General features: G+C 42.5%; 1 protein-coding gene across 3 annotated transcripts in view; it reads right to left on the bottom strand.

Annotated features, from left to right (window-relative positions):
• CYGB (cytoglobin) overlaps nt 1–20,161 on the bottom strand; it is a 54,261-nt gene that overhangs the window by 17,944 nt on the left and 16,156 nt on the right. The window contains exons 2-4 of one of the 3 annotated variants that reach the window (XM_083597968.1): nt 10,037–10,268; nt 7,850–8,013; nt 817–919 (exon numbers count right to left, since the gene is read on the bottom strand). In XM_083597968.1, the coding sequence (XP_083454094.1) occupies nt 832–919; nt 7,850–8,013; nt 10,037–10,268 (484 nt within the window). In that variant the 3' untranslated portion in view covers nt 817–831. Of the gene's footprint in view, nt 1–816; nt 920–7,849; nt 8,014–10,036; nt 10,269–20,161 lie in introns of those variants that run through there. The other 2 variants (XM_083597969.1, XM_083597970.1) reach the window with 2 other exon arrangements.

Below are 20,161 nucleotides of genomic sequence, written 5' to 3'. Positions count from 1 at the left end.
CTTATTAGGTTGATACACAAGGGATGGCAGCTGTAGACATCTGGATTCTATTTAGTAACAATTAAGTCTGTAAAGTAATAAACCAGTATTATCATTTTTTTATAATGTGTTTTTGAAGGCTAGAATTTGCTGTAGCAACTTGGCCAGAAACAGAAAAAAACAAAATGGTCAAGTCTGACAGGCTTACAATTATTTTTCTCCACCTGACTATTTATCTAATTCTGATGCCAATGTGCCTAGTTTTTGAGATTCCTTGACCTTGACGTCTTTCAGGCACCAAGTTTAGGTAGTAACAGATAATGTTGTTGTTGCTATGTGTGCCTAACTGGTCATCTGTGATGAATTCCTAAGTTTAATTTCAATGTTCTCATGTGGGAGCTGCCTATCCACAAATAAACTGGCTAAACCGTACTACTGAAATGGACTTTGCAGTGCTTTGAAGCCATCTCAGAAACTTAAAATGGTACAGCCACCAGGATGCTAACAGAGGGCAGAAGGTCTGAACCCATGACACCAGTTTTGTGCTAGTTGCATTTGGCTATATCAGAATGCTTACACAAGCCTTGGAGGCCCTAAATGGTTTAGTACTGGATTACCCAAGGGAACACCTGCAGCCATATTACCCTGCCCATAATCTAAGAACCTCATCTGTGGTCCTGCTCGTGTGTCCCCCAGTATAGTCAGTTAGACTGGTAAGCACATGGGGCAGGGTCTTTTCATTAGTGGCCCAGTAATTGTGGAACTCTTCCAGTTCACATTTGTTCTGTCATTCAAGAAGGTATTAAAAACTTACAATTTTCTTATTTCCTTAAAGAATGTTGGTGATCTAATTCAGTACCTCTCTTGCCTGTATCTACTCCATGTTCCATACACTGCCTGAGGTTCTGTTGTTCTGCGTATGGTTTTGTGAGGGCTCGGCCTGAAAAGCGATTAATAAATAACTGGAATTATAAATACCATAAAGAATGTTCAAATGACTTGGTCATGGGGCCCATTGGGCAGTTCTTTCCCACAAAACCAGCCCCCTCCTTCTAGTGCGTTGTTAATTCCATGGGAAAGACCTACACAGTTGTTCCCCTGAAATACAGCTGGGTCTCACATCTAATGGGTACCCAAATCTCAGCTACTCTTGGATTCTGGAACCCTGCTGAAAAACTACAGGGGTCTTCTGGCAACACTCAATATTCTCTTTACTTAAAACTTAACATGTCAATAACTTCCCGGGTGATGGATGAAAAGTCTTGGAGGTCCTACATGTCAAGATAAACTTAGTGTGTGAACATTTGAGGGAGCCTGCAGAGATCCTTGATATCCCGTTGTTTCAAACCCTTCTATCCCTGCTGTGAGTTTGGATGGAATTATAACAGGTTTTCACTCCACAGTTTTTCTTGGAAACATCTCAGCAGTGCAAACAAATATTCCATGAGAATATGGCGTTGGTTCAGAAGCACACTGAGATTCCCAACTAAATCCCCATAATGTTTTGGGCTGAGATCCTTTGCCCTTCTCTTAGTTCTTTATGGATTCTCTTGATATAAGCCTGGATTGGATGGTCTTTGAAGGAGTTGTTCTTGCGTCTGAAGATTGCAACTCTGCCTTTTAACTGGTGGCAGAGAACCCTAGAAAAGGACAGTCCCTATTTGCACTGGAGTCCATCGTTAGCTAAGCAAAGATGTTTAGAATTCCAGATGGCTTGCTGTCAGGGTTCAGGTTTTCTCAGAGAATGAGCAAGGTGAGCAGGACTATCTCCACACTGCCAGTGACTCTGAACAGCCAATGAACCCAGATATCCCTGCCCTAATATTAAAGGTTCCCATACCAGCCGCCAGGGTTCCTGGACATGTCCCGCCATCTCTCCCATAGTCACAGGAGCAGAGGTGATGAGGAGCCAAGCAGAAGCTTCAGCACCAACACCAAAGTGCCCCACTAGCTGCATGTGAAGCTACTCAGGAGGAAGAAAGGATTCACTTGTCTGGATAAGGGCTTGGCCAAGAGCCAGGAAGGGGTAGAGCCTCCATTTCCCACTCATGAGCTGCTTCCTTGCTGAAACAACAGTTCTCATCCAACAGTTCACCTTCAGAACCTGGGGAAATGGACAGTTGAACACAGCTTTTCATTCTTTTTTCATATATAGGAATATAAAAATGGCAAAGCGGGGTCTTCTGCATCAGTATTCTGTTTGCTGTGATGGTCACTTACACATTGCCAAAACAGAAGAAAGGCATTGCCAGAAAAAGAAGGAGGGCAGAGATTTGCATAAATAGAATATATGCATTGCCAAAAATAAGAGGACAAAGGAGGACAGAGATTTGCATAAAATTTGCATTTGCTAATGTGCAGATTTAGAAATAATTACTATAATTTGAATAGAAATGAGATGATAAATCTGTGTTGTTAAGAACATAGGAAGAGCTGTGCTGGAGGCAGACCAAGGGCCTATCTAGTCTTAGCATCCTGTTTCTCACAGTGGCCAACAAGAGGTCTATGGGAAGCCTCTGGGCAAGACAACAGGACTCCAGACCCCAGCAACAGGTATTCAGAGGCATGCTGCTTCTGATTCTGGAGGCAATACAAGGACATCATGACTGGTAGCCACTGGTAGCCTTGTCCTACACAAATTTTTGATGAAGGAGCACTCAGGCATGTGAACCCTTGACCCATCTGCCACCTGCAGTGACATACCACCCAAATACAGATTTTCCTCTTCATAAGCTGTTTGAAATAAAAATAAAAACAGCTTATGGAACAGATGTCATTCAGTTGTCAAATTTACTTTAATAATCTCCTGAGGACTAGAAATTTACTTAGAATTAAAAGATGGCATTTACTTCCCTCAAGAAAATCAGCAGAACCTTCATAAATACCCTGAAGACTGCATGCTCCATATTTTTGCCTGAACTGGGAGAGGCAAAATCTCTCATAAATATTCTCTCAGAATTGCTGGCTGAAATCAGTCATGGTGTTAATGACTTAAGTTAGGAATTTCTGGCTCTTTGCCTCAGAGAGAAGAGAGCACTTCCAGATATCATTGCTTCATTTATCACAGACTTCCATATCGTTCTGAATTGGAGCGCATGGCCTATTCTGGCTCAATGTCCTTCAGCTCACTAGACTATTTTATGTAAGCTAGCACTGGCCTCTCAGTGGCCTTGTCAGGCTGAAATTGTAAAGCTGCCTTTTTCTTCCTCTTCCTCTTCCTGCAGTTGCTCCCTGCTATGCCCTAGCTCCTCTAAGAGAACCATTTCCTTCCAGGGATACGACACCGACGAATGCTCACTATAGGACCGCTACTTTGCAATCTGGACACTGGATCTAAATTTTCAAGGTTGCCTTCAGATGACCCGTTTGTTCAGCATTCATCCTGATTTGTTTGCACAAAGTTTGCAGGGAGGTTAGATGACGTCGACTATTTATTGAGCATTCGGCCCGATTTGTTTGTAGAGAGGTTATAAGATGTTGCGTCAGCACAAGCTTTCCAGTGCATTTTCCCATCACAGAGCAAGTCCACTAATTTGTGGAAGTGTTTTCTGTGTGCGCAAAACCCTTCTGAGCATTTTAGTCTATAATGCATCCTTGATAGCGTAACTATGAAAGCCAGTTTGTTTTTGTACTAGCAAAAGGGGATGAAATCAGAGGACTCCAACCAGATTGATGGTATGGTTCCTTCTGACTTGAGCTGATCTTGAAGCAACCCAGGTCAGCGGACACACTTCACACTTCCATTAGCTGATGCCTTGGAAGCAAGCACCATGTTTCCATGCAGTCAGTGTCAGCGTGCAAGGTCAGCCAGACTTAGGTCACTTGAGGCGCTTTCAGTGGACAAAAGTTAATGCAAGTGGAACAGTCCCCACACTCTTAGTTAATCTGCTGGAAGGACATTCCGTCAAACATTTGTCCTTCTGTTGCCTGTTTTGCTGCTAGAGATATAATTACAGTAAACAACCTTTCTTCCCTACTACTTTATCCATCCAGATCAATATTTGTATGAAAGTTGATGAGGACTTTTGGTAGGTTCCAGATTTGCATGCAAAGAGAGTTAAGATCCCTATTCTTGTGTGAAACAAATAGCTAGGTAGAAAAGGCTAACCTCAAAATACAGAAATGAATTATCTGCGACCCTGAGAGGAGTGGTTTGGAGCCCAATTTTGTGCAATTTATCAGATTATCCTTGTATCGTGTAAACCCAAGTTTACAGAGAAAAGCATTGAGATTGGTGTTGTTTGAGAGTAAAGTCATGTGGACTACACAAATTAAATGGGAATGCAAATAGCTGCAAATACACAGTAAAGTCATGCCTCATGTTACGTTTGCTTCAGGTTGAGCATTTTCAGGTTGCATCCCGCGGCGATCCGGAAGTACCGGAAAGGGTTACTTCCGGGTTTCGCTGCTCGCACATGTGCAGATGTACAAAATGACGTCACGCGTATGCACAGAAGCAGCAAATCGCGACCCGCGCAGACACGGGTTGTGTTCCTTTCAGGTTGTGAACGGGCCTCCAGAACGGATCCCATTCGCAACCAGAGGTACCACTGTAAATTCCAGTGTGGACGAGCCCTATATCATTTGCAACTTTCTTATCACATACTTGGATTACTGCCTCTCTTTTAAAGCAAAAAGGATAGCAGCAATCAAAATACAACATATAACGTTCAGCACCCAGGATTAACATAATATATAATGGGTAAGAAGGGTTTCCTTTCCGACAGATAAATGACCCCCCAGAACTGCTTTTCATGTATATGCGATTTTATATCATTTTATCTTGTTTAGAGCTTTGAAATTTTGTAATTGGTGTTTTTGCCTTGGCACTGGTCAGGCGTGTGTGTAACACATACACCCACAATAAAACAACTTGTACTTGTATGCCACTCAACTGTAAATAAAACCCTGTGTGTGTGTGTCATTAAAACAGTTAATTAAGGTCAAGGTTAAATCAAGGTGTGTTTTTTAAAAAAAATCAATATATGAATAATATATAGTTTATATATTATAAACTAAAAATTACAGATTAAAATGCACCTTAGCTTTATGGGTTATATTCAACACTCAACACAGTATGACTTATCTATTATTAATATTAATATGCCTTTTCTCCTGGGTGGGACTGAAGCAAAAATATTTTGGGGCAAAGGTAGAGAGAACCAAGGGTTCTTTATCTCCACAGAGAAACAAAGCCAGTTCTTCTGTACATTCTCTCCAAGATATTACTGCTTTGCACACGTCTTTGTAGCATAACCTTGTAACAAGTGAACTCAGAAGTAAGTCCTACTGTGTTGAGTGCTGTTTACTTCCAAGTAAGTGCAAACAGGGCTGCAGCCTTAATCTGGCTTTGGCGGTGAATAAGGAATTGCAGGATTGTTATTCAAGAAATAATAACCCAACTGATGTAGTAGATGCAGAAACACTATTTTGGTATCTCCTGCTTGTGTGACAATGTCCGTGTGCATTCAAGGCATCCTTGCCATTCCTATATAACTGTCAGAACAAGCAACACCTTATTTCCTTGATGTCTTTTTGACTTTGGACTCATCCACACTTCTCCTTCTCCCTCCTCTTTCCCCATGGAAAACCCGCAGTTTACCACTGAATTACAACAAACGTCATCCAGGTTTTCTGCAGAATGATGCCTGTCCTGATTCAACAGTAAAAAGCAGATTTCCTGTGGAAAACGGGGGGGGGGGGGGGATGAAAAACCTCTCAGACCATGCTTGGACGAGCCCTTCCTTTAAAGCCTAGCAGTTACTCACCCTTATGAAATGCCTTGCATGCTCATTTTATTGTTCCCGGGGAGGGGAGATAGTCCTTCACTATTACAGTGGTACCTCGGGTTAAGTACTTAATTTGTTCCGGAGGTCCGTTCTTAATCTGAAACTGTTCTTAACCTGAAGCACCACTTTAGCCAATGGGGCCTCCAGCTGCCGCCGCACCACCGGACGACGATTTCTGTTCTCATCCTGAAGCAAAGTTCTTAACCCGAGGTAATATTTCTGGGTTAGCGGAGTCTGTAACCTGAAGCGTCTGTAACCTGAAGTGTCTGTAACCCGAGGTACCACTGTATTGCTAAGGGAATGGCAGTCTTGTGCAGCCATCTGGTTCTGTTAACAGGTAAACAGAAGAGACTTCTGTTGGGTTGTTAGTTAGCAGCAATTGCTCTCTTACGGCACAACATCTACACAGATATTGGTGAAGGAAGTCTCCTGGCCTGCGATTTCCTTCCCTCGGAATCAGCTAAAGAATGACACACACCACCATTACAAACTTCGTCCCTAATTCCTGCAGCTGCTTTACATACTTGCCTGGCTAAACACCGAGTTTGCCTACTATGAGCTGCTGAGTCACTGCTGAGGCTGGGTTGCCTCTGGGAGAATATCCAGAGCCTTGGCAAATCCCTTTCTGCATCAATCTGTCTGACTAAGCCTTTGTTCTAACCCAGTATGAATCAAGATCGGAGAGGGAATCCCAGCACGCTCTTCTAATATCCCTGAGCTCTTTATGAAAATAGGCCAGAACTGACACTCTTCGCCACCTAGACAGAGAGCTGAGGTGAATCACAGGCTTCAACAATTATGCAAGCAAATCACCGCCAATGAAGAAGAACAAAAATATCTCTGGGCTTGGAGAGAGACGAGGCTGGATGATTCAACAACGTGCAGGAGCTGCCTTATTATCTATGATTTACAGGCTAGGAGGAGTTTTGCTGTTGTTGAAAGGATGGTTTAATATTGAGCTAGGGATCTATCAGAGGAAAACTCAAGAATTTTAGAATCAACCTATGTATGATTTATATGCTTTCTTCATAATTAGAGACCAGAGACAGTACTTCCTCCTGGGTAGCCTGTGATTAGTAGAAGCCTTGCAAGATGTTTTAGTGATACCATGCCTGAGTTTGGGAAGCTCTGCAACTCTGTGGGATCAAACTGAAATCAAAGAGGGCCATAGCTCACTGCTGGGACATCTGCCTTGCATGCAAAATGTCCTAAGTTCAATTCCCAGCATCTCCGCATACGACTGGGAGAGATTCCACCTGAAATCCTATTGAGCTGCTGTCGCTGAGTGCAGACAATACTGTGGTAGGTGGACGATGGTCTGACTTGGTTTGAGGCAGCTTCCTATTGTGGCAGCTTCCAAGAAGTAGCCATGCTGCTGATGACGCAGATGGGAGCCCACAAACATTTATGCTGCAATAAATCTGTTGTCCTTAAGGTGCCACAAGACTCCTTCTTGTTTTATGGATTTGGACATCCTAGCAGCTTGCCATCAATAGCAAAATGGTGGGGTCTCAAAGCCACCGCTGCACTACAGCTTCCCAGTCTGTTGATGTGCGTTCCCAATGCTATACTAAGTGCTGATTTCGTACAGCAGTGGGAAAGCCGAAGCACAGAGAACATATGGAAAGAGTCCCTCATTAAAACGGTTCAAATATCAGAAGGGACAGTGAGGAAAACTGGCTAGCCTCCCTATGAGGACTGCCAAGGATGAAAGGTTAAGCATCATACTCCTCAGAGCATGTGCAGTTCACAGTCCTTGGGAGTGCATCAAAGCACTTCTGAATTCTTTAGATAACTGCATGCCTTGTGGGTAGTCGGTACCAGATTACATTCAATCTTCTGCAATTAGGTTGCTCACAGGCGAGTTAGACCACATTGTGAAATCATCTCTAAACTACAAAGTGTTTTCCCAACTTTACCCTCTTCCCCTTATTGCTGTGGCAGAATCCTCATCGTTAAGACTACCGAGCCTAGGCTTACAAGTCTACTGGGAGCGCAGAGAGGGGTGGCATGTAGTGAGAGCGCAAAGCCTCAGAGGAAACCCCCAGCCCTCCCCAGCCCTGTTTCCCTGGTCTGCTCACATGGTGGAGTTTGGATACTGCACCCAGCCCACCTCCTTGTACGCGGCAGTCACGTGAGTGCAGATGAGACTCTTCATCTTGGCCCAGGCTCTCTGGACCTCTGGGGAGGTGAATTCATTGGCGTAGTCTTCGGCAAGCACTTCCAGTATGACACCAATGAGAATCTGGGAGGAGAAGAAGTGGCAGTAATAGGTTAAGAAAGAGCCCCCCATATTTCCCCCTAACAAGAAACTTGTATCTATCTTTGTTGTGTCTCCCTGCCAGCGCAATTCCAATTTCTTCATTGGGGTCTATGCTGTCCTTCCATATGCTGCTGACCAGGGCATCTTACCACATTTTAATTTCTTGTTTGCTTCTTATTTGTTTTGCTGATAATGTGTTTATTTATTAATTGCCTTCCGCACGCACATTGCAAAGCGATGTACAAAATATAATAAAATGAGCAAAGAGATCGTTCTGGCTCACTTCCATTCTGCCTCTCAAATACCTCCCACCTTGATACCTCAAGTGAATTCATCTTAATCTATGTATACACCCATGTATACAAAGCGGAAGGAACCACCTCTGTAGAGGAAAGCAGGACAGTTCAAAACTAGCACAACTGGCATGAAAATAAGAATTTAGTGTCCAAAGTCCATGCGAACATTTAAAAAGGAAATAGCTCCAGAGCGTTAGTGGAGAGAAACCTTAATGAAATGCTGATGACCACAGAACATAATTATAAATTTCTTCCATGATTGGAACTAGAATGGAATTTTGGAACCCCAAAAGAGTTAGATCAACAAACTGGGACTATCCCAAATTCCTATGCTTCTGAGAACCCACAACAGACTGTATCAGTGAATTTGTCTCAGTTGTTTCTGATTTGTATCTTCTGATGCAGTGTTGTACTATCTGAGTCCTATTTTTATGTTTCTTCTACAAGTGTTTTTCTTCAGTTTTTATGTTTATAAATTATTGGATTTATTACATTTTTCTATACGTATACCTTATTGAGACATGCTCTTTGCAATACAAGTATTTTTTAAAATACATTTCCCCTGCCTATTTGCCAGAATTTTATATAGGCCACATCTGCACAAAAGTTTAATGTGCATTCAGAGCTCACTTGTGCCTGTATGCTTTTTCCTGGAGTTCACATGATATCCACATGCCAGCGCGCTTTTTTTTTTTGGCATTGAATTAGCATTTCCCAATCGCTGATAATACGACAAGGGAAATAAAGTCTTGCAGAATTTCACACTTTGCCCAATGGTGGACATAAACAATCACAGTGTGTCTTCAGATGAACTCATGAAAGGATGGAATGTCCTGGCTGTCGACAAAAGAACATAAAAAAGCCTGTGGGGTCAGGCCAGTGGTTGACCAGGTCAGGCATCCTGTTCTCACTGAAGCCAGCCAGATACCTGTCAGAAACCCACAAGCAAGTTCCGAGCATAAGAGCACTCTCCCCACCTATGGTCTCCAGCAGCTGGCATTCAAAAGCATTATTCCTCTAGCAGTGGAAGCAGAGCAGAGCCAACGTGGCTAGTAGCCACTGATGACCTTCTCCTTCATTAATAATAATAATAATAATAATAATAATAATAATAATAATTATAATTATAATAATTATAATAATTATAATAAATTTTATTTATTTATCCCCCCCCCCCGGCCAAAGGGCAGCTAACACCAGTAAAATTACAATGGAAACATAATGGGGGGACAAAAAAACCCCAATTTAAAATACTGCTTAAAATACAATTTAAAAAGCAGCCTTATTTTAAAAGTAGCCCATAAATCAAAACCATAAGGGGAGGGAAGACATAAGGGTCTCAACACCTTTTTTTAAAGCCATCACGGCCTCCTGTGGGAGTGGGCTTCATCGTTTAAGTATGCACTTTATTTTTCAATTTTTATTTATGCAAATTTGATCCTTTGCAAACGGATGTATGTAATTTAAAAACAAAAAAGGTGTGTGTGTGGGGGGGGGAATCACTAGCTAGCCAGAATCATAGCTGTCAACTTTCCCCCCCTTTTAAGGGAAATTCCCTTATTCTGAATAGGATTCCTCGCAAGAAAAGGGAAAAGTTGACAGCTATGGCCAGAATGGGCAACCGGCACAGAATTGCTGCTTTTTATCTGCCCTATTTGAAGTATTTCCCTGTTATCCATGAATGAACAAAGACTTGGCTTTCTCTTTACCTTAAAGTAGAATGGTTCGACTTTGTGCTTGACAGCATGCGCCTTGCCCACCAAGGCTAGAACGGAGGAGACCTTTTCTGAGTCGTAGATGTTCTCCACCACACTATTAATTGCCCCCATGACCCGCATGCCATGTTTACGCAGCTGCGGACTCCTCTCCATCTCTAGCGGGTCCTCCATGTGCTTGAATTGGCTGAAGTACTGCTTGGCAGATGGGAAGTTGACAAAAAACCTGTATGGCGCAGTTAAGAAGAGAAAGAAAATGGGAAAGCTAAGTCAACCTAAGAGATGTATGTTGAGTGTAATTGGCCCCCGTCTGCACTATATGCTTAAAGCAGCATCATATCCGTTTAAACAGTCATGGCTTCCCCTCAAAGAATCCCAGGAACTGTTGTCTGTTAAAGGGACTACCTGCATACCAGGGCAGTGCTGGTGCTGAACTCTCTCTTTTTTTAATATATATATATATATCCCGTATTTTTCACTCTATAGGACGCACCCGACCATAAGACGCACCTAGTTTTAGAGGGGGAGAACAAGAAAAAAAACCTCTCCCTCTCTGCGCAGCGCCCCTTCAGCAAAGCGGCAGGAGAAACGGAGCCCCTTCCATTTCTCCTCCTGCTTCGCTGAAGGGGCGCTGCGCAGATAAGGAAAGCTGCACAGCGCCTCTCCAGCGAAGCGAAGCCAGGAGAGCAAGAGGGATCAGTGCACACCGACCCCCTTGCTCACCTAGCTTCAGGGATAGCCACCTGAAGCCTCCAGAGCACAGCGGGACCTCCCGCTGCGCTCCAGAGGCTTCACGTTGCTTTCGCTGAAGCCATGGAGCCTGCATTCACTCCATAAGATGCACACACATTTCCCCTTAATTTGTGGAGGGGAAAAAGTGAGTCTTTGGACGCGTCTTTTTGGAGGGGAAAAAGTGCAAAAAATACAGTATTTCAAAAACACATATAGCAGAAATGTCAATGCATATCACTTATTTCATTACCTTTTAGAACAAAGAAAAAGAGAACAAAAAAGAGGGAAACATATACTAAGAATCCACAAGTACATGGGCATATAACATCAAAATAAACAGAAACATTTAGCTCAATTTATCTCTCTCTTTGTGTATGTCTGTCTACTCCATAGAGAGACTTAGCATATAATTGACATAACCAAGGGAGGCAGTTATGAGTAATTCTATATAAATAAATGATGTACTGGGATACAATTTTTATTTAAATCACTTATCTTATGATTAATAAATGGCTACCTCAACAGCAGCTTTACTTCTTTGTACTTTTAAGTGATATGTGTCCCCCCCCCCTGCCGATACCGCTATAAATAAAAGCTTTTTATACTGTTCATCTAGAGTCCGATTATGTGCATCCTTCCAATTCTGGGTAATAACCAAGCATGCAGCAACAAACATGAAAACAACTAAGCCCTTTGGGCATAAATTACATGTTTGGTCAGAAGATATAGAAAAGAAACACATCCCAGGTTCATAAGGGACACCAAATAATATTCAGGTTCATAAGGGACACCAAATAATATTCATTTCTCATAAAACCCATTTCTAGTATTTCGCCATCGGGGTAAAACCACCATAGGTGCAGAACTCTGTAGAAATATAACCTGATTTTGAGGCCAGTAGGAGTCAGGTAAAAAGAGAATTCAATAGGTGTTTTTAGAGACTCCTAAGAGTCGCAGGTGGCACTGTGCGACTGGACCTAACAGTCAGGGGTCCTTTTACCTTTACTTTTAAGAGTCATCTAACTCAGAGACTAACTCAGTCGCAAGTGTGTGTTCATGTGTGCATAACTATTTCTACTGCCATTACATGAGATAAAAAGTTATAACAAACAAATTAGCAATATGACCCTTGTCCCATCCTTCTTCCAGAGGGTCCAAAGTCTTATTTTATTTATTATATGACTCTGGGCTTTCTGGAAATGGCATCTGACTCTTTATAGCTGCTTTACATATCACTATTTAGGTATATTTTTAGTGTGTTTTATCAAGCACTTGTTGCATATAGCAGAGTTATAGTCGCTGTAAGTCTGAAGGCAGTACGTATGCAAAATTGCCCAGGATAAAGCGTGAAAGAACCACAGCTCAGTAGATATTTAATCACATATTGGCAACTTTGGTTTGCACACTTAAAGTTGATTGGGAGGTTTTGCGCAACAAACCTGCTTCCCCGAAAGACTGGACTTGTTGCCATAAGGGAATTGATGGAGAAATGCGTTTGAAAGTGTGAGAGAACACTGGTTCGATGCAAAGTCCTCCCCACACAAACAAATCAAGAGAAAAACTCAATAAGCAGGTCACATTGAAGTGCCTATCACCTAACCATCTAATCACAATCAATGCTGAATAAACAGGTCTCCTCTGGAGGAGCCTTGTGTGTTGCATAGGAAGGCAACCCAGGAAATGTTAACCACTTGTCCCCTGAAACCTGATTGTTTGCACATCAAACACCTGCCTCAGCTCATTTCAGCCTGGCACAGACTGAGACAGATGTCTACACAGGCCATGCATGTCCCTTCCAATGTCACCTCAGCTCTCTGAGATCCTGGCTCACTGCTCCAGCCCCCTTGTACACACACAACACTACTGAGAAGCAGACTCATTCCCCCTTTTCTTCTGCTCTCCCACTTGGCTGAATCTCACGCAGGAGGTTGCCAGGAAAACCGTGTGAAGCTGCGAATGGAATAACCATCGTCCTTGCTGCCTTCCCTAGACATCTGGGATTTATCAGCCAGCCTAAAATAGGTTTTGATGTGTGAAGAGTGTGTGGCAACAAAAAAAGGAAGAAAAAGTCTAGAGGGGGGTGGGAAGTCATTTGTAAGATGAAACAGAAAGGGAACCACTTCTTTTCCGTCTTCTTTCCCCTCTTGTGTTCTCTTTAGCCTTTCTCAAATTAAATCCAAATGCCAAGTCTATCAAGTTTGCTTTTGACAGGGAAATGGGCGCATGCGTTAAGGGTCTGTTTGCTCTTGGGCTGCTTTTAAACTCCCAGGTGCTTCTACGTGGGGGCAAAGTGCTCAGTACAAGCCTGCCCAGTAAACAGCCTGGGAGACTTTGGTCAACAGGCGGTCTAGAAAAAAATTACCAATTAATCATATCCTGCAAGCAAGGACTCCAGTTCGACAGCCTACCTCAGTTCCCTCAGGGAGCTAGACAACCCTGATTCGGAACCCTCAGAGTTGGCCATTATTCAGGGGAAACAGGTAACCAAGCAATACAGGCAGACTCCTTCACAAAATGAATGCCTAATTTATACCTTTCTGAGAACCAAAAGGGCATTAAAAGCATGAGCAATGGGCGGGAAGGAGAAGGGGCCACTAGGGGCGCATCGGAAGATGGCTGACAATAACATCTCTCCGACCCGCACAGGGTAATTAGGAGGCTGTGATGGGAGTAAATAGCCTCCCTACCCCCCCAAGTTTGGGGGGGGGCTGCCCTTGCCTGCTGTGCCCTATACCACCCCCAAATTTGTGGGGGTGGGGGCACTAGGCAGAATGCCCTTGTGCGGATTTTGGCGCTCCTGGACGCTGTCTCTGATCGGCGCCTCTAGCTGCAATAACTTCAAAAGAAACAATTAGGAGGAAGCGAATGCACATATTTCAAGGAAGGAGGGGGAGTAAAGACTGCTAACTGAAGAGATCTCTGAAAAACAAGACGGGTCGGAGGAACAAGAATAAATCATGAGAAGATTCACCAAGGCTCGGTATGGCAAAGGGACTGGATGGGGGAGGGGAAAAAAACTTTCCTTTCTTTTCTCTATGTGATTAACCAAGAATCCCTCCCCCCACAAGTCACAAGTCAGAAATGCCGTTTTAAGGACTTAAGCTGTGGATTTATGACTGTGTGGAGATAATTTTCTAACCAAAGCATGTTTTAAGAAGAGCGTGGAAAGTATAAGAGCTTTGGAATGACGCAGTAAAAAATACCGTCGCCATGTTGGCAAGTTCTGTCGGAGGACTTAAGTCTGGGAGGAGGAATAGAGCTGTTTTTATATTGTGGGTGAGACTCCTCAGAGGGACTTAAGAGCGACAGATCTGCGAGATGGAAACAGCGATGTTATTTATGAAAGCGATGATATATGGAAACCATCTTGATATGAGGATTGGACGAACGGAAAAATTCACACAGGATTATAATTGGTGTTTATCAGCTTAAGGAGATTATCAGAAGAGATCATAAAGAAAAAAAGAAAAAATATACGAACAAGATGAGATGTGGAAACAGCAAGATAAGACAGGATAGAATTATGAACATTATTTGGACTGATTTGGACATTAACGCAGTAGCAAGAAGATGATTGGAATCCCCCTTCGGAACTTGAAATATGGGTCCCCTCAACAAAAATTTAAAATTCGGCTTTGTAATTCGGAATTTATGTGATGTGGTTTGATTTAATTTGATTGGTCGGTTAATAAAAAATATTTTTTTTTAAAAAAAGAGCAATGGGAGGGAAGATGCCTTTCTTCATTATTGAGGATGGGCATAAACAATTCTGGATTGAGGAAAAACTGCATCTTTGTGCTACAAATGGGTCACTGTGTATGTAGTTTATGAGAGATGGTGGGTGGATGTGTTCTAAATGTCTACAAGTGAGACTTGGAACAAAATGCTGCAGCACAGGAGATGCTGACCACTCCATTCCTGCTCTCTCCTTGCTCCCAGTTTCCCATTTTCCCCCCAAAAATAGCTAGCCAGCATTCTGTGTCTAGTGAGCATACATGGTCCCCATTGAGCTGCTTTGAGGGTTCTATCCTTATGAGTTATGTGAACTTCGTAGCACTCCCAATACCCCTCCTCCCCTTGTGCTGGGGTTATTTTGGATACATAAGCACTCCTGGCCTGAATGTTGGAAATTGAAGGAATGATCTGACCCCTTCAGAATCCTTGCTGTACAGGCATACTTTGCAGCAACAACAACAATGGCTTTTCATTCATTTGGGATTATTTAATACATTGCCATGACATTCAGGGCTCATCCACACTTTTGCTTATCTCTGGCATGGGTATGAGAGGTTTTTCATCATCATCATCATCATCATCACCATCATTTATTTATACCCTGCCCATCTGGCTGGGTTTCCCCAGCCACTCTGGGTGGCTTTCAGCAGAACATTAAAAACAGAATAAAACTTCAAACATTAAAAACTTCCCTAAACAGGGCTGCCTTCAGATGTCTTCTAAAAGTCAGATAGTTGTTTATTTCCTTGACATCTGATGGGAGGGTGTTCCACAGGGCGGGTGCCACCACCGAGAAGGCCCTCTGCCTGGTTCCCTGTAACTAGGCTTCTTGCAGTGAGGGAACCACCAGAAGGCCTTCAGAACTGGACCTCAGTGTGCAGGCTGAACGATGGGGATGGAGACGCTCCTTCAGGTATACTGGACCGAGGCCGTTTACGGCTTTAAAGGTCAGCACCAACACTTTGAATTGTGCTTGGAAACGTACTGGGAGCCAATGTAGGTCTTTCAGGACCGGTGTTATGTGGTCTTGGCGGCCACTCCCAGTCATCAGTCTAGCTGCCGCATTCTGATTTCGCTCTTCCTGAAGCCCAGATATATCTGCATCAGCATGCTGAATGATAGCCATGTTGATTTCAACTTGGGGTGGATAGGAGGCTTTTAAAAAAAGAATAATCTCATGGTGGGAGAAAACAGCCACGTGAAATCAAGCTTCAGAAAATTTTTTTTATTGTATATTGCTGCAAGCTTTTGCAAATCTAATATTTGCTATGGCATAACATGCACAGTTTAAACTGATAAAAAGCAGATGCCGGAATACTGATTCCATTGAATTCTTTCTCTGATTAATTCCATTCTAAGCCTCCTCTTTTGTGTTTCAGGACATACATCTGGACAAACATGGACAATATGTCCTTTAAGACTATTCTGACTTCCCCTGGGCCCTTTCCTCTCTAAGCATTTTGGGAACGTGATTTTTAGGCCCAGTCCATTGAGAAACTCTTTGACCAAGGCACTTTGAAATGAATGGGGCTTAAAGAAAAACTTTGCTGTTGCACAACAAGTGTGTGGGGGGGGGGGCGGATTTGCTCAGGAGATGTAGATTTGTGGACTGTGCTCCTAATCAACAGCAGAAGTTGGGAAATAATCTCACTAAGGTGCAAGATTGCCCCAAGCATTGGGAATGTGTTATGGGGTTCTCTTTTTGAATCAGATATTTGTTCAATATGCTGGAGGAGTGAACTCATTATCTAAATGTTTTGTCAGGGACTGTAGTTTGACATCACAATCATCTCTCCAGCATTATCCCAACGCTTCCAAGTTTATAAATGGGTGAACTATATTTGGCAATCTTGTTTCTTCTGTCAGTGCATCTGGAGCCATTTAGGATGGATCCTAACAAGTGTGTAACCTGAGGAAAATTTAATCCATGAGGCTTTCAAAACAAAGGTCCATAAAACATTTTCAAAAGCTGGAGGCATTTTATGATTCTGACCACTATGTGGAACTGGGCACTTGTTACAAAATAAAACATCTGAACATATTAGCTTTAATAGATAGATACAGTGCTTTTTTCCTTAAAAAAATGTTTAGGGTTACTCTCATCTTCACTCAAGAAAATCACCATCTTATAGTTCAAATTGGGGAAAATAAATACAGTAAATGGACAAAAGTACAAAAATTCACAAAATGTTTAGGGGTATGCGTACCCCTGCGTACCCCCAGAAAAAAAGCACTGGATGGATAGATAGATAGAAGATGATAGATATAGATAGATGAAAGATAGATAGATAGATGATAGATAGATAGATAGATAGATAGATAGATAGATGATAGATAGATAGATAACAAGTTTCTAGTCCATAAAGGACTGTGAAGATAACTTTGGCAATGCCTGGTGAAATCATAGAGCCTGGGATATATGTATGCACAGAGCTGGCTTTCTAGTGGTCAGGGGTAAGTCTTCCATGATTTGCAAATTTCTTTGCTTCTTATCAAGGCTTTTCGAGACTTGTCCATGAATAAAATTTTGCAAAGTAAAGAAATAGATGCACATTGGTTAATTAGATATCACAAAATTCAGCTCCCTCTTTGGCACAAAATCTGAGTAACGTTGGCACAGAACTGTTGCTTTGTTTATTGATTTATATTTAGCATCACAACCCTGCCTATATCAAGCTAACAGGACATGTGTGTCGTGAAAAGCTTCTCCAGCTTCAAATACACCACTGGGATAAGCCTCCAGAATGCTACAATAGCTTTATTATTGGCAACTCTAAATCAAGGTAGTCAGAAAAAAGATCTAGAACTACTGGTAGATTTCCAGATGAATTCCAGCATATTGCCAGGGATTTCCCCCCCATAATGAATTGACAGCTGCAACAAAATGACCCCCTCCAAAAAAACACAAAAAAACCTGTAATGATGTTAGTGTGCATTAAACTGCTTTTGTAAACCACCTTGTGAGGGCAACATGCCCCTTAAAGGAGGGCAAGTAATAGGTTCCATTAACTATTCTGGAGAATCCGATTTTGGAAAGCACAGCATAGATTTTCCAGGTTATAGTGAGGAAACCCACTGACTTTTGGGAGTTGGTGCCAGTCTAAGCACCCATTTCTTACTTCTCCCATAGATGCCAAGTTAAGGTGTACCCTTGTCATTTGTTTGAGCCACATTTACCTGTTCTGTTGAGTAGCTATCCAAGTGCATTGGGTACTTAAAATTGAAAAAGCAGAGAGATGATATATATCTAATCCACCCACCCACCATCTTTCCTAGTATGAATGCATAAGCTTGCTCTACCTCTTGTTGTGTGATATGTGGAAGTGAAGTACTTAACTTGCCTTTTAATGCAGATTTTCTAGGGGCCCGCTAGCCAGTCTGAATATACGACAAGGTGCAATGGATTCTCCCTCGCATCCCCATCCTTCCTCTGTTTATCCAGCTCTTGTGCGAGCTCTCCTAAAGCCTGGCACCAAAGAAAAATGAGGACCGTCTAAGCAACAGAAGGGCCGTTTCTGTTTCTGCCAGAGTGCTAAGCCATTGCAGTTGACCTATTCTAGACAGATGCTCGTCCTTTTCATAACACTGTTATCGTGATTTCAGCAGCCTGGGCTGCTTTGATTTATCAAAGGCTTTCAGAGACGCTCGTCTCAAAGAGCAGAGGCCACCGCTGTGCTCTGAAGTAATTACCAGCCTTACAGAATTTTGTCCTGTGTAGTCATTTCACCACCATAGGCAACACATCCCACTAGACAGCATAATAGCCCTCGAATTCACTCAGTGGTCATTTCCAGAAGCCCAAACATCCTTTGATTCATAAATCTAACTTTTCACTCTGTGGCTCTGAAATCCCTGCGTTCTGACTATCTGTTTAGTGTTCAGGGATGTGAATTGTGCCTGCGGTGCAAGAGATGTTACAGCAATTTCTGTAGCCTATGCCAAAAATGATCTGATCTCATACTCAGAAATCCCCATCCCTGCTCCCCAAAGATTTTGCTGGAAGTCTGATTGCATTTTGCACATTCTCCCCTTTTCTGTCCAGTTTCTTTTGGGCAATATTTTTAAGTGCTGGTTCTCGCAACTTGGTACAACAACCCACCTGCAAAGACACAGAGCTGCAACAGATACTTCCTTTTGTGCTTCCCTTCTGGCCTCCAAGGTAACCCTAGAGAAATCTCTGCTAGAGATTCCAAGACTCTCCACAGGAGTTACAGTTTCCAGAGCTCCTTAGATAAGACCCATGGGAGGAACTAAGCAGGTTTGAAATTTATTCACAATTACATATATAGTGCAGACGTTGGCTGAATCACAAGACAAGGAGACGGTAAAAAATTCAAGCAAACCCTTGAAACACGTTCTATGTGGGAGAGAGTTGCTCTCCTACAAAACAATGGCTATTCATCAAGTTCACAAGTACCACAACTCTCTTCAGATTTCTACTACTTCTTTCTAAATCAGCCAGTTTCATGTCAGGTGTATGAAAGACAAATAAACCTTGCTAAAATACATAGATAGTGGGATGATAGTGAAGTTAACTCTATTGTTTTGAGTTGGTATGTCCTTGACTGTGCACTACTTCTGTGTTTTCTTTCTTTCACTCTGCTAACTCATTCACCTCCAGTTCCAATGTTTACTTCCCACCCTTCACAATAATTTGGACAAGCTTTGGGTGTTTCCTGTGTGTGGAGGGGGAAAGCTTATCTGTTTAAATATATAAACATTTTCTTTTTTAAAAAAACCCTGCCAATCATTTTCTTTCTTTATTTTCACTGGAGGCATGCTCCTGGCTGGTGATGAGTGGCTTTGGGACTGCCGCAAGGGCCAACCTGTTATGTACTGAAGTTCTCACCCTGGACCAGCAGGGGGATACTGTAGATAGTTTTCACTCAGGTCCACATATGCAAATAAGGGATTGAAAGTGACATTCAGTGATTGGATAATTACGGAAAATGGTTACTGTTGCGTTCTAGTGGAGCTCTATATAAGCAGGCTGGCTGAACCCTTCAGTTCAGTTCTGTTCTGGCCTGTGAATAAACAAGAGCTGTTTGAAGAATCGCTGTGTCATCTGATATGTTCACCCACAACTTAACACTAACCAATTAGTGCTTTGCACAACCAGATGAGCAGCGGCGGGGGGGCGGGGTGGGAAGGTGGCATTGTCATACCAGCCAATCACACTCTCTGTCATTGACTTGTGCAGGAAACAGGAAGAACTGTAGATGTTTTCAGTTCTAGGGAAAAGGAGCAAGTACAGACCCACTGCAGGCTCAACACTCAACCTATTCGTTTTTGTAATTTCTTTCCATATGCCTGATAAAAACAGATGACATGAGATCAACTTTGGCCTGTGAAAACCTGATCTAGAGCTGATTTTAGCCTTGTGAGAATTAGATTGGATCAGGTGTCATGCTCATGACTGAATATAGTATCTTTAAAATATTCATTGCTTCCTTAGTGGTTTTCCTTCCTTTTCTGGAATGGTTTTGCAAAGTTAAGGGAAAGATTAACTTCCTAATACACACTAAATTAAGTCAAAATTAATATAGGTTTGTCATGTTCCGCTGTTACGAAAACTGCCTGGTATTTAAACACAAACTCCACAAAGATTACATAATCTAAAACTGCTGGGTGCTTAACACTTAAAATACACAC

The sequence above is a fragment of the Podarcis filfolensis genome (assembly GCF_964270895.1).
Source record: "Podarcis filfolensis genome assembly, chromosome: 2".
NCBI lineage: Eukaryota > Metazoa > Chordata > Lepidosauria > Squamata > Lacertidae > Podarcis > Podarcis filfolensis.
Note: the sequence above shows the minus strand (reverse complement) of the source record. Positions and strands in the feature narration are given on the sequence as shown.